The sequence below is a fragment of the Schistocerca piceifrons genome, chromosome 1, assembly GCF_021461385.2.
Source record: "Schistocerca piceifrons isolate TAMUIC-IGC-003096 chromosome 1, iqSchPice1.1, whole genome shotgun sequence".
Classification (NCBI taxonomy): domain Eukaryota; kingdom Metazoa; phylum Arthropoda; class Insecta; order Orthoptera; family Acrididae; genus Schistocerca; species Schistocerca piceifrons.
Window position 1 is genome coordinate 630367509 of NC_060138.1, and position 15487 is coordinate 630382995.

The 15487-nt window shown below is 42.3% G+C and overlaps 1 protein-coding gene and 1 non-coding gene across 2 annotated transcripts in view; one reads left to right on the forward strand and one right to left on the reverse strand.

Annotated features, from left to right (window-relative positions):
- The first annotated feature begins 661 nt into the window (after window positions 1–661).
- The window catches only part of LOC124790186, a 64420-nt gene continuing 49594 nt past the window's right edge, over window positions 662–15487 (forward strand). The window contains exons 1-3 of the mRNA XM_047257764.1: window positions 662–1227; window positions 1303–1446; window positions 1695–1770. Of these exons, the coding sequence (XP_047113720.1) occupies window positions 851–1227; window positions 1303–1446; window positions 1695–1770 (597 nt within the window). The 5' untranslated portion in view covers window positions 662–850. The remainder of the gene's footprint in view (window positions 1228–1302; window positions 1447–1694; window positions 1771–15487) is intronic.
- Window positions 14307–14381, reverse strand: Trnat-ugu. Its single transcript has one exon. It is a non-coding gene; the product is annotated as a tRNA-Thr (tRNA).

Below are 15487 nucleotides of genomic sequence, written 5' to 3' on the forward strand. Positions count from 1 at the left end.
CAATTGTTGTTTATTTAAATGAGAAATAGTATTACTGATCTGTTCTTATGCATATGTGCTAATCACAGTGTTGCATTTATGTATGGCCATACGACAAGTTCTGTCATATATGGTATGGTACTTGATATCTGCATTTTCAGAATGATCCGTTTTCGTGATTCATAATATTGGAGACCTGCCAAAATTACATTTATAGATATTTAAATAGGAAGATATCATTGATTCGTTCTTGTGTGCATGTGTTAAAAGAACAATTACTTCTTTCAGAGAATAAAACAGCTTTGTTTTTCATGTGCACTGAGACGTCCATTCTGCGAGGCCTGGTGTCTGTTTAACAACTGTGGCTGTGCTGTGTTTTCATATTGGAAGCTCCGGATTGTGCAGAGTAGGTTATGAAACTACACACGGGGGCGGACAGCCTCACAGAATACCAAAGTAGGCACACTCAGAACGCATACCGCCGTTTTGTAAGCACAAACGACTACCAATGAGAAGCCAGTCGGAGAAAATAATAAGGTGCTAGTTGCGCTTCAATAGATGCACAAGCTACGAATACTCGACTGAGACAAGTAAGCCGCTCGTGCAAAGTAGCTTTCACAACTGTCATGCCAGAAAGGCACGCGAGTATAGTATCTTCTAAATTATCAGACTCCATATTCGCTCCTTTTCATCTTTGGTTTGTAAATGATGTTTGGGTGAAGGGCGTGGCGTACGGAGATTGTCTGTTTATGTTTACAAAAGTTGAAATCCCTGCTTTACTATAGGTGACACGAGAACCACAAACAATCAGAAAAATAATAATAAATAAAATGGAGTTGTAAAAGAGAAAGTATGATGTTCTGAAATTAAAATGGCAGTTCTAGAGAACTATGTTCGTCTTTTAGAGAAAGATTCAAAGCTTGTTTTGAGCGCTTGGAAAGCTTTCCAGATTATATTTTATACAGTTATATTCTTCTCTGGAATTGCAACAAGTTATTGTGTCAGTGGTATAACAGAAAGTTTTGCAGGCAACTGTTTCCTATTTAGCAACGTTACTTTTGTGCATAATGGGAACACACAAAATGAGTCTAGAAAGTTGCATTTACCAATTGATGCTGAAAAGACTTTATGGGGTAAAGATTCTACTTGCGAATTCTGTCAGTATGTACCTGTTGCAGCAGTTATATTTTCACTGGTGTGGGCCACTTTGTTTATGATGTGTGGTAAAGGCGGGAAAGCAGTATCAGGGTAAGCAGTAACACTTGGAGGATGAAAATTATTTTTTATCTAAGTTTGCATGTAATCAAGTTTTACAATTTTTAGGCTCCCACAGCCTTGGCGGATAGTATTCCCTGCATTTGTCTTCAACGTGATATACTTCGTTATTTCTCTTGTCGCCACAATACATCTCGTTAATGGAATTGATACGTTCTGCCTCAATTTTATAGAGAATAACGGCGTAGCACAGTACGTATTTTTGCAATAATGACAATAAGATGGAATAAGTTATTAGAACCTATTGTAATGGTACTTTAAGCCGCCTTTCCAATGAGAATGAACGAAAAGTGCTTTACTCAAATAACTCAGCAATTGTGAAATACATTTTGCTCACAAACAGTAGATTTTTTTGTGTGTTACTGAGTTAGGTGTTCTGCAGCAGATAACAATATGCAGTGTTGACTGCTTTCATTGCTGTCTGTTTTCTGTAATTTCAGTTGCAGTGTTCTGACAAAAATAGACTTGGCTGGTAGATCAGGACAGCTGACATATGACTTGATGGTGTTCTCAAAGGTAAAATTAAATAAAATTACTGTCGAAATCTAGGTGCATCTTATTAAATATTGAGAACTGTGTTTTATTTGAAAGAAACTATAGGCTAACAGTTTTTTACCTGCACCATTTTGGTGATAAATTCTTATAATGGCTATAAAGAACGCTTTAATTGTTACCATTTAATAATGTCTATCCAGATCTGTGATTAAGTGACCATCAAAATCACATATTAGAATTTTTAGGATATACTACCAACACTTTTCCAAATAAACTAAATTTTTAAAGCTTCGTCAGCAAGATCAGAAAGGATTCACAATTTAGTGTCATAGTAGTGTAAACTGCAAACACTGATTTTTTTTTTTCCCTGGAGGGAAATCTGCATATTTTCCTTTGAAACATCTTTTCTGTAGAATTTATCTAATGTAACTGATGAAAAAACTGAATGAGCAGGTAATTTCAAACATTGTGTTTAGACAAAATTCAAAGATTGTTGTTATGTATCTCAATTTCTATCACCTTTTTGGAAGTGGTTTACAAATTCTAGAATTTTGCATTTGTATTATAATTTTATCAGGTTTGAAAGGAAAATTACTCATAATTTGGGCATTATATGTATCAAGATGCTCAAAGATGTCATTTTTTTTAAGTCATCTCCAGTGCCAACCTCATCATCTCAGAGTAGCACTTTCAAACCTATGTCTTCAATTATTTGCTGGATGTGTTCCAATCTCTGTGTTCCTCTACAGTTTTTGCCCTCTACAGCTCCCTCTAGTATCATGGAAGTCATTCCCTGATGTCTCAACAAATGTTCTATCACCTTGTCCCTTCTGCCCGTCAGTATTTTCCACATATTCCTTTCCTCTCTGATTCTGCACAGAACCTCCTTATTCCTTACTTAGCAGTCCACCTAATTTTCAACATTCATCTGCAACACCACATCTCAAGTGCTTCGATTCTGTTCCGGTTTTCCCACAGTTCATGTTTCATTACCTTACAATGCTGTACGCCAGATATACATTCTCAGAAATTTCTTCTGCAAATTAAGGCCTATGTTTGATGCTAGTTGACTTCTCTTGGCCAGGAATGCCCTTTTTGCCAGTGCTAGTCTGCTTTTGATGCCCTCCTTGCTCCGTCCATCATCGGTTATTTTGCTGCCTTCATCTACTTCGTGACCATCACTCCTGATGCTAAGTTTCTCTCCGTTCTCATTTCTGCAACATCTCATTACTTTCGTTTTGCTTTGATTTACTCCCAGTCCGCATTCTGTACTCATTAGGTTGTTCATTCCATTCAGCAGATCATGTAGTTCGTCTTAACTTTCACACAGGATAGCAATGTCATCAGCAAATCATATCATTAATATCCTTTCTCCCTGAATTTTAATTCCACTCGTGAACCTTTTTTTTTGTATTTCCAGCATTGCTTCTTCGATGCACGGATTGAACAGAAGGGGTGAAAGACTACATACCTGCCTTACACCCTTTTTAATCTGAGCACTTCGTTCTTGGTCTTCCACACTTATTAGTCCCTCTTCGCTGTTGTACTCTATATTACACTTCTGTAGCGGCACTGCCATTTAAGATAGGAAAAGGTTAGCTTCGGCGCAGTATTTCAGAGCGTGAAAGTTACAGCCAGGCGCGGGCCTGTTGACAGTAAGTTATGCTTCCAGTAGTTGCATAGTAGAATGGAGGCCCCAGGGCTGTAGACCCACTGAAAAGAGTAAACGCAGTGATTTGCATGGTGCAAGTTATGGTCAGAAGGGGCCCACTGGCCCATCCCGGATGTTATGAGTACACAACTCAGAGTGGCGCGTTAGCAAAACAGAGGCGTGCAGATACATATAAATAGGTGCCGGTTCACTGTGAAGGTATTCCAGTGTGATAGCTCTCCTGGACGGCGGGGCGTTTGACACCACCAACTATGCACAGCAGCAGATGGGGCACCAGTGTTCCAGTCCACAGCAGGTTGCAGGTTCGACCTTCTGAGGCCAACACGGGGTCCGCAGACAGCCAGTGGTGGGCCACGGCTTCTTACTGCGGGCAGTCTTGTTGGCTCCCAACACACGCCGGAGCATCCCGAGGCAAGGGCCGCAGATTCGGATGTCGGATTGCGTGTGTTTGTTGTCACCGCTTTCTTAGCCACACCGGCGAGGAAGCGTGCTGCGGGTCGCCTTGCAGTTTCCTGTGAGTGGCACTGAGACAACGAGGACGGAGGCCGCTGAGTCAGCTGTTGGCGCAACCTGCCGTTGTCACTACTCTGTGGCTGTACAAGGCCAACACACAGCAGTGCACTTCTCAGGTCTCTAAAACAGCCATTCCAGGCCAAGCCATTTCACAGACAGCGAAGTGAGGTCCTCAGCATTGCGTGACCCGGTGACGCAGACCGAGAGGAACAGGGGCACTGTAACTGGAAAGAATAAATCACTTGGGAAACTGGGACAAGTTTTCATATGGCTCATCCTGACAGCCCATCCTCGTCCAACATACGCTCTACATTTGGTGTCAGAATAGCGAGCGTTGGCCATACAGTACAACATTCAGCCCACCCCCTGCATTACAGTCGCAAAATGTCGTGAGTGTTGACCAATTTCTCTCTCTCTCTCTCTTTTTGGTCAGAATAAGTGTTAGCGTGTTTGGGGCATTAAGATGATGTTTTTCATGGCATTTGATTACTTTTGTATTCGGTTGAGTATGATGTTTTGTATATCTCCTCCTTTTACATCATCGCCTAAATCATAAGATGAGATACTGAGCTGTAGGAAGTCAGTTTATATTTGTAGTTAAATGTTTGGTTTCTGTGGGATTATATAGGTTGAAATGGGACTAACTGGGAACAAAAGTAACACAATGGTAGAGTCAGGGACGCGAGGTTTGTCGGAACCAGAAGCGGTACGGAGTTTTTTGGAAAAAGTGGCACAATTGACAGCAGACAATATGCAGTTGAGAAGTGAATTAACATCTAGGAGTGAGCGGGAAACCATATCTGATCAGGCGTTTTTGCTTTGCCTCAGCGGGGGATTGGTCCAATCGCCGCAAGTTTGATTATTCCGTTTTCCAGCATGGCATCTGAGGATGTGCGTTCGTTTGTGGAAAACTTGGAAACTTCAGCTGTGATGAATGGTTACACTGATGAACACTTGTTACATGTTGCCAAGATTAGATTAACGGGTGAAGCGAAGACATATATAAGAACGGGTGAAGCGAAGACATATATAAGGTGTTCTGAGGCCTTAAGGAAGGCGGGACAGCTTAAGCAGTTGAAGGAGGGGCTTTTACAGAGGTACAAGAAACAGAATAGCGCTTGGTATTTCGGGACAGAATAGCGCTTGGTATTTCAGGGAGAGGTTAAGTACAATGACGAAGTGGCAGGGGGAGACAGTAGAGAAATTTTTGGACAGGATAAGAGAATTTAATAGGTATACTTAATAGTTGGGTTGGACATTGAAGCAAATTGTGTTCTGCTGCAGGAGGCCGAGCAAAGGGCACTTGATGTATTTTTGAGGGGGTTACCGCTGAAAGTGTGTGAAGGGACACCGAAAGATTTGTATTCGGCTGGCAATCCAGTGTTAGGAAATAGACGTGGCAAAGGGGGTATGTGATAGACAAGAATTGTTTACAGCAGGAATAAAATGTTATAAGTGTGGTTGTATGGGACACATGCAGAGGCAGTGTACCCAGTCACCGAAGAATAGAGGAAAGGGTGGAAATCAGCAGCGTGGCCAGATTTCTTGCGTCAACATCACGTCAAAATTGACTTTTGACAACGAACTGTGGAACTTGGTGGAATGTTATTTCAGCTAGGGGAAATTGTTGTTGATGCAGAGCTATCGCGAGGGGCATTCAACATAATGAACAAACCAGTGGAATCGGTACATTAGCATTAAGGCTTAATTCACATGAGAGTGTGTCTAGTGGCACCTGGAAGTCGCTTTGGGTAAGTGTAGAGTCAAATCTACCTGTGGGTACGGTATGTGTTATTGAACCATTGGAGGATAATGAATTTTTGGATCCATTAGGTTGTTTTGTGAAACATAGTATTGTATGCATACAAGAGGGAAACGATGGATGAGTAGTCCTCATGGACGTGGATAATTTTAGCGCTGTAGATGCGAATTTGGATGTACCAGATGATGAAGACTGAAGTTCAAGAGGTAGGCGTAGCGATCAACCACTAACTGCTGATAGAACTGTATTGCATAACAAAGTTAAGCATTTGAAAGGAGAAGAAAAAGAGCACATGGAAGAATTGTGGGAATTTACGGGTTTGTTTTTTCCGTGAGGGCCGTTACCAGCAACTCCATTGGTTCTACATAGGATACCAACAGGCAACAAAGCACCTGTTTACCATAAACCATACAGAATACCGAGGTAATTGCAGCAGATTGTGGAGGATTCCATTGATCAACGGCTTGCGGACGGTATTATAGAGCATAGTAATAGTTGCTGGGGAGCAGACATTGTCGTTGTGCCTGTGGATGGAACTAAGAAATACGGATTCTGTTGTGACTACCGATACCTCATTAATAAGACAGTAACAGACGCATACCCCATTCCAAACGTATCGAATACAGTGTCAGTACTTTTCTACGATGGATTTGACAAGTGGTTATGATCAGTTTTAGGTGGCTCCAGAGAATCCTCCTAAAACGACTTCCTCTACTCCAGTACATCAGAATGCCATTCGGTTTGAAAAACCCTCCAGCAACGTTTCAGAGGTTGCTAGACAGTGTATTAAGGAATTTGGAACCACGGCAGTGTTTGTCTATTTGGATGACATTACCGTGTTTTCAAGTAGTATGGAGCAACATAGACAGCAGTTAAGGGAAGTCTTTATGAGGTTAAGAGCAGCTCAGTTGACATTGAGCCTGGAGAAGTGTTAATTTGCATTAGAAGTGAAATATTTAGGTCATATCATCAGTAAGGATAGAGTGCTAACAGATGCAAGGTTGGTGCAGGCTGTAAGGGATTTTCTGGAGCCAAAAACAGTTAAGGAAGTGCAATCATTAGTCGGAATTTGCAATTTCTATCGAAAGATCGTGAAGGGTTTTGACGCAATTGTTACAGAAGGGTGTGAAATCTGAATGGAGAGAAGAGTGTCAGAAAGTGTTTGACAAACTGAAAGAAGTGTTAACATCAAGTCCGGTTCTTGTGTTTTCAGATTCTGAAAAGGAATTTATTCCAGCATGCGATGCATCGAATCAAACATTAGGGTGTGTTCTTAGTCAGGAAATTGATGGGAAAGAACGTCCTGTAGCCTATGTGTCTAAATGTGTCTAGGCAGTTGAATGCAGCAGAGAGGAATTACTAAACAACAGAGCAGAAGATGCTTAGCATAATCTGGGGAATCACATATTTTAAATGGTATTTATATGGGAGAAGATTTCGGGTAGTGACAGATCATGCTGCTTTGAAGTGGTTGTTGGGGTTGAAGGTTCCGTCCGCTAGACTCGCTATGTGTGCTGTGAGGCTTAGTAAATTCGACTACGAGGTGGTGCACAAGCCTGGGAAGAAGCACAGTAATGCAGATGCACGGAGTAGAAAGGTGGCAAAAGTAGAAGTCATAGGTTGTGACCTAGCGGTCTGGCAAGAATTACAGGACGCTGACAATGATTGTAAATTGTATTGGACACAGCCACAATTTAATATGTACGACGGTCTTCTGTGCAGGGAAACAAAGTTAGGGCCAAGGGTAGTAGTGCCAGTGAAACTGAGAGATGAGGTTTTAAAGGAAGCACATGAGCGCATGTTATCTGGTCACAGTGGGTGTAGACAACACCGACTCAAAGCAAGGCCTCGGCGCTTGTTGGTGACATCACATCAGCTAGGCACGGCGAACGCCAAGTCTGTTGCAGGCAGAAACGCCTGGGCGTGCGTCTCACTATAAATCTCTTATTTTTGCACAAAATGTTTGGTATTGTTTTGGATTCTGCAGTTTTATTTAGATGAAAGATTTTCTTACTATCGTAAAGCTACAAATGAAGATCATAGTTCTGTATTACTGAATCCTGTCGAAACAAACGTAGATCAATATGAGAAGACGCTTTGCCCCATTGCAAGCTTCAGAAATTTTACATTCAAGTAACTATATTTACTTGATACATTTTGCTATCAAAACTTACCCCAACCCCCTTACAATGAAATCATTTCTTTTATTTATTTATTTTCGTTTGACATTGTCGCTGGAAATATGAACTAATTTACATGTGTAAATGTCCAACTGTTGCCAATCATTAGATTACAGTCATTTTCAACGAAAGGAATTCTAAACAGGGAACAAAATAGCTTCATACATCGAAAATACTGCTGAGCTTAAACTTTTTAAACGTGCACATTAGAATAGATAAATATTCCCCTCTTGCAACTGAAAGCAGAAACTTTATAAGATAAAAAAATTTTATTTGATAACACAGGTATCTCTCTTTTGCCTCTTCTTCTGTCCCCCACCCCCTCCCCCAATGTGTACAATCGCAAGATATTTCATTAACATTCAGTGCTCCTCACCCCATAGTCAACCAAGATACCTAAAGAAGAGCACCAATATGTTCACAGTTTCTTGTAAAAGCAACCCAGTACAAATGTAACTTCCTCAGATTTACAAGTAAGGTAAAGAAGCACGAATTCTGTTGCTGCTGGACCATGAAGTTGTTTTTGTATGTCAATCCTTAAAACAGGTGGAAATTTAAGTTCAGGAGTACACTATTTGTTAAGAAGTGTAATGAATTGCACAATTACTTGATTGCAGAAATCTCTCAGAACAATGTGTGTTGGTCAACTACCGCCAATAGTTTCACATTTTCCTGTGTCAGGGAGGGAGACACCACCATTATGAGTATGCCTGCAACAGACCTGGCGTTCACCGTGCCTAGCTGACGTGATGTAACGAACAAGTGCCGAGGCCTTCCTTTTGAGTCGGTGTTGGTGTAGAGTGACAAATAGGAGGGTGGCGGAGGGGTATTGGTGGAGAGGTAGGAAAGTGGATGTGGATCAGTATATCAAAAATTGTATACCATGTGCACAGAGAGCAGATTTGAGTCAGAAACAGGTACAGCTACAACGATTGCTGAAAGCGACATGTCCATTTTCTTTCTTGGGAACTGATGTCTTAGGACCTTTCAGTTGAACACCATTGGGGAACAGATTCGTTCTGACAATAATAGACCATTTTTTGAGGTGGAGGTGGTGGCTATGCCAAATCAACAGGCAGCAATGTCGCGCAAGCGTTTGTAAATAATTGGATTTTGAAGTTTGGTATACCGGAGACAATTATTACTGACCAAGGGACCAACTTCATGTCGGATTTAATGAAGGAACTGTGTAAGTTGTTGAACGTAAAGAAGTTGAGGATGAGCGCATTGCATCCACAGGCGAACGGAAGGACGGAACAGGTACATAGAACAATCGGGAAAATGCTGAGTTTTTATGTGGATTCTCATCACTGTCAGTGGGGCGAGTATTTGAAGCATATTTTATGCACATACAATGCAAAAGTCCATACCAATACCTGTTTGTCTCCATATGAGGTAGTGTAAAGGCGAAAAATGCCATCGCCGTTTGAGTTAGTGAAGCTACAGAAAGGAAGGACCGGTGAATCTCTACGTCAATTCGCGAGAACAATTTTGGATGTTTGGAAACGGGTACAAAATGTGAATACGAGGGCTTTGGAAAGGCATGAAGATGCAGTGAAGCGGAAAGGATGTTTACCACGGTTTAGAGTAGGGCAATGGGTAATGCTATCCAGACCGTATACGCCAAAAGGGAAAACAAAAAAGTTCATCACGAAGTATCAAGGCCCATACCAACTAGTTGAAACCACATCCCCTGTTAATGTTGAGATTCAGCTGCCAACTAGAACAACGATAGTACACATTCGGTGGTTGCACCCATTTAAGGGTTCTCCCCGATGTGATTCCAGGCATGTCACCGGAAGGGAAGAGGAAGAAAGAGAGAGCGGGGAGAGGTGTTAAGTGCAGGGAACACCAGGAAGATAGAGTACAGCATGACGTACCACATGCTTTGCGATCCAGGAAGTAGTAGAGTATTTTTAGTTTTTTTTGTTTTCCTGTTGTGTGTCATTGGGTTTAGGTAGATTAATTAGGCATTGTATTTTCCTATGTTGTATGTGTTTTCGAGTATTGTAAACCTGCTAGGGACAGCAGTCTTTTTGAAGAGGGAGGAAGGCTGATGGTGATCCCTGTCCTCATGCCAGTGAAGTGGGGGAGCATTGAGCAAGTTTGTAGAAGTAAAAACTGAGGAGGTATTGCTGATCTCTCCAGTTAACAGCCGGTACGCCGAGGTGACAAGGGAGGAATTACAGAGCTGCCATAGAGGGAAGGTAACGGTATGTCCAGCCAGGGTGATAAGCACCAATCTGGACATGTGCACGGTGCAGTTATTTTTAGCCAGGAGGGAAGAAATAGACTGTCCAAGGGACATCATGGAGCCAAAATCGAGCTTGCAACAGGTCGGGATGCATTCGATCTTCTCCACCTACGAAAAATTAATAGTAGTAGCAAGTTGTTTTGAGCAGGGAGTATTTGCTGAAGCGAAACATATAGAGCTCAAGGGGAGCAGAATTTTAATCAATGGAACTGCGTGTAACGTAATAGGACCAACCCTCCATCTGCCAGCATCAGTTTCAGGAGTCACATAATTGAATGTTACACAGCCACAGCTGTACTGACCAGAAGCAACTTTAGAGTTTTTGCCAAGATAGAATCTGACCTTGTTAAATCAAACTCTGGAGTCAGGTCTGTTGAGATATGTAAACCAGTTCATTTCAGAGCAAGAGGGGCATACATCATCCGAACAGCTCGTGCAGCATGTCGCTCAATATAGGGAAAGGCAACGACAAGTAATGATCATTTTGAGCACCTCTGTGCCAAGTGCCATCGCAGCCTTAACTTTGTTGTGTGTTGTTTTTATTCCAATCAGGTGGAGATCCAATTCCAAGAGGGAACTGATGGTAGTCCAAATCTCAGTGGATTGGATACCGAGGGTGCAATACGGGTAGGTAAGGGGTTGATCTAGTATTACATGGAATGGTCATCCAGTAAGGAATTTTTACGTTTTGGCTCATGTCATGTGTTTAAGAGGACTAGACCACATCTAAGTTTTCTAATAGTAGCAGTAAATATGTTCTAAGTATGTGCCGACCCAAACAAGTTTAAGAGTGTTTAGAGGTTGAACCAGGGACTGCGTCTTTTTGAAGAGGGAATAATGTAGTGGCACCACCATTTAATATAGCACCACCGTATAAAATAGGAAAATGTTAGCTTTGGTGGACACAAATTACAGCAAGGCTGTTGACAGTAAGTTACACTACCGGCAGTTGCGAAGTAGAATGGAGGTCACAAGACTGTACACGCACTGAAAGGAGTAAACACAGCGGTTTGCATGATGCAAGTTACAGGAAGAAGGGGCCCACTGGCCCAACCCGGATGTTATGAGTCCATGACTCAGAGCAGCATGTTAGCAAAAAAGAGGTGCACAGCCGTGTATAAATAGGTGCTGGTTCACTAACAAGGCATTCAAATGTGACAGCTCTCCTGGACGGTGGGGTGTGTCAGCCCACCGGCTACATGCAGCAGCAGATGGGGCGCCAGCGTTCCAGTCCACGGCAGGTTGCTGGTTCGACCCTCTGAGGCCAACACGGGGTCTGTAGCCTGCCAGTGGTGGGCCACGCCATGGCTCACTACTGGGGGAAGTCTTGTTGGCTCCCAACAGACTGGGAGGAATGTGGGCACTGTAGCTGGAAAAAATAAACCACTTGTGAAACTCGGACGAGTTTTAATATGGCACATCCTGACAGCTCATTCTCGTCCAACATCAATCTACACTTCTCTCTCTATAGCTTAACCCTACTTCCCATGGTTTCTTCGCAGTTATTTTCTTTGTACCTATGTTTTTCTTTCCAACTTCTGTGATTGCCCTTGTTAGAGATGTCCATTCCTGTTCAACTGTACTGCCTACTGAGCTATTCTTTATTGCTGTATCTTCAAGTGTATCTCGTCATTTCTTAGTACTTTCGTATCCCTCACCGTTGCTTATTGATTCTTCCTGACTAGTCTCTTAAACTTCAGCCTACTCTTCATCACTACTACATTGTGATCCGAGACTGTATCTGCTCGTGGGTATGCTGTGAAATCCAGTATCTGATTTCAGAATCTCTGTCTGACCATGACGTAATCTAACTGAAATCTTCCTGTATCATCCAGCCTTTTCCAAGTATATCTTCTCCTGTTGTGGTTCTTGATCAGAGTATTCGCTATTACTAGCTGAAATTTAGTACACAATTCAGTTAGTCTTTCTCCTCTCTCTTTCCTTGTCCCAAGCCCATATTCTCCTGTAATCTTTTCTTCTTCTCCTTTCCCTACAACTGCATTGCAGTCCTCCATGACTATTAGAGTTTCATATGCCTGGCTGGTATTTTGCATTATTTTAAAATTGTCAAGCCCATAAGCAGTTTCATTTTTACTTTATACAGTAGTTTTCATTTTTTCCACACTTTTTTGGTGCCCTCTTCTTGATTTTGCCACCTCCAATAATTTAACTCTTTCACAACAAGCTCCCTTTCTATTCAGTACACAGCTTTTATGTAGTTCACAGTAGACTGAATTGCTATTTCCTCTAAAATGTTTTTCTTGCTTTGGATGCCATCACTGAAAAATGAAACGGTAGCATAAACACTATTAGCAAATACATTTCTTTTACCAAGATGGTTGTCAGCAACCTTTCCCCTACACAGTTTTTAAAACTCACAATGAGTTCCAACATGAAGACATTTTTCTACATCTATACCCTGCAAGCCACCATGAGGTGCATGGCAGAGGGCGTGTCCCATTGTACCAGTTATCAGGGTCCTGTTTCATGTATGGAGCCCGGGAAGAATAATTGTTTGAAAGCATATGTGCGTTAAATAGTTATTCTAATCTTATCCTCATGGTCCCCTGTGTGAGTAATACATAGGTGATTGTAGTGTATTCCTAGAGCCATCATGTAAAGCCAATTCTTGAAACTTTGTTAACAGACTTTTTAGGGATAGTTTACATCTATCTTCAAGACTCTTCCAGTTCTGTTACTTCATTATCTCTGTAACATTCTCCCATGGGTTAAACTAACCTGTGGCTATCCATGCTGTCCTTCTGTGTATACGTTCAATATCCCCGCTTAGTCCTGATTGGTACGGGTCCCACACATTTGAGCAATATTCTAGAAGGGGTGACACAAGTAATTTGTAAGCCTTCTCCTTTGCAGACTGATTGTACTTCTCCAGTATTTGACCAATAAACCAAAGTCTACCACGTGCTTTACCCACAACTGAGCCTATATGATCGTTACTCTCAGGTATTTGTATGAGTTTGCTGATTCCAACAGTGGCGCACTGATGCTTGGTCATAGGGTACTACTTTTTTTCATTTTGTGAAGTGCACAGTTTTAGACATCTCTGAACATTTAAAGCAAGTTGCCAATCTTTGCACCACTTCAAAATACTATCAAGGTCAAGATTAATCCAGCTTCTTTCATATAGTATTTCATTTAGATAACTGCACCATCTACAGAAAGCCTGTTGTTATTATTAATATTGCCAGCAAGATCACTAATATACAACATGAATGGCAATGGCCCCAACACACTTCCCTGGGACACACCCCGAAGTTACTTCTACATCTGATGATGACTCTCCATCAAAGATAACATGCTGTGTCCCCCCTACCAAAATGTCCTGAACCTAGTCACAGATTTCACTCGATACCCCATATGATCATACTTTTGACAGTAAGCACAGGTGTGGTACTGAGTCAAATGCTTCTCGGAAATCAAGAAATGCAGCGTCTCTTTGAAAGCCATGATTCAAAGCTTTCAATATGTTATGTGAGAAAAGTGTGGGCTGGGTTTCACATGACTGATGTTTTCTGATTCCATGCTGGTTGGCATTGAGGAGGTCATTATGTTCAAGATACCTCATTATGTTATAGCTCAGAATATGTTTTAATATTCTACAACAAATCGATGTCAAAGATATTGGACGTTCGTTTTGTTGATCACTTCTACGACCCTTCTGGTAGACAGGCGTGACCTGTGCCTTTTTCCAAGAACTGGGCATGGTATTTTGTTTGAGGCATCTATGATATAGTTAGAAGAGGGACTAAGACAGCTGGAAACTCAGTATAGACTCTGGTAGGGATTCCATCGGGTCCTGGAGCTTTCTTCAGTTTTAACAATTTCAGCTTTCTCTCTTTCAAATGGTATGATGATCGAATTGGGGCGATTCTCCTGGGTTTTCCTTTGTAAAGGAACATTTGAAAATGTAGTTAAGCATTTCAGCTTTTGCTTTGCTAACCTCAATTTCAGTTCCTATCTCATCCGCTAGGGACTGGACACTAACTTCAGTGCCACTAACAGCCTTTACATATATATGACGGTAGTATCTGTTCCCGAAAGAACAGTTACCGTGGATGACCATGCAGCTTTGCTAGAAATGAAATTATAATTAAATGGACACCCTAGCTGCTAACAGGCGTTGATGTACTTCATTGGGGACATGTTGAAAATGTATGCCCCGACCGGGACTCGAACCCGGGATCTCCTGCTTACATGGCAGACGCTCTATCCATCTGAGCCACCGCGGGCACAGAGGATAGTGCGTCTGCAGGGACGTATCCCTTGCACGCTCCCCGTGAGATCCACATTCCCAACATGTCCACATCACTACATTTGTAGTGCGCCTAATAGATGTTTGCCCACCATACTCAGTACTCGTGGCAGATTAATCTACCAAGTCCCGTACGAGTTCGGGCATAGAGTGTGCGTTCGCACAAGAAGGTCAATGGCTGGGAAGCCATATTTTAACTATATATGACGGTAGTATCTGTTGCCGAAAGAACAGTTACCGTGGATGACCATGCAGCTTTGCTAGAAATGAAATAATAATTAAATGGACACCCTAGCTGCAAACAGGAGTTGATGTACTTCATTGGGGACATGTTGAAAATGTGTGCCCCGACCGGGACTCAAACCCGGGATCTCCTGCTTACATGGCAGACGCTCTATCCATCTGGGCCACCGCGGGCACAGAGGATAGTGCGTCTGCAGGGACTTATTCCTTGCACGCTCCCCGTGAGATCCGCATTCCCAACATGTCCACATCACTACATTCGTAGTGCGTCTAATAGATGTTTGCCCACCATACTCATTACTCGTGGCAGATTAATCTACCAAGTCCCGTACGAGTTCGGGCATAGCGTGTGCATTCGCACAAGTAGGTCAATGGCCGGGAAGCCATATTTTAACTATATATCACGGTATTATCTGTTCCCGAAAGAACAGTTACCGTGGATGACCATGTAGCTTTGCTAGAAATGAAATGATAATTAAATGGACACCCTAGCTGCAAACAGGAGTTGATGTACTTCATTGGGGACATGTTGAAAATGTGTGCCCCGACTGGGGCTCGAACCGGGATCTCCTGCTTCCATGGCAGACGCTCTATCCATCTGAGCCACCGCGGGCACAGAGGATAGTGCGTCTGCAGGGACTTATCCCTTGCACGCTCCCCGTGAGATCCACATTCCCAACATGTCCACATCACTACATTCGTAGTGCGCCTAATAGATGTTTGCCCACCATACTCATTACTCGTGGCAGATTAATCTACCAAGTCCCGTACGAGTTCGGGCATAGAGTGTGCGTTCGCACAAGAAGGTCAATGGCCGGGAAGCCATATTTTAACTATATAT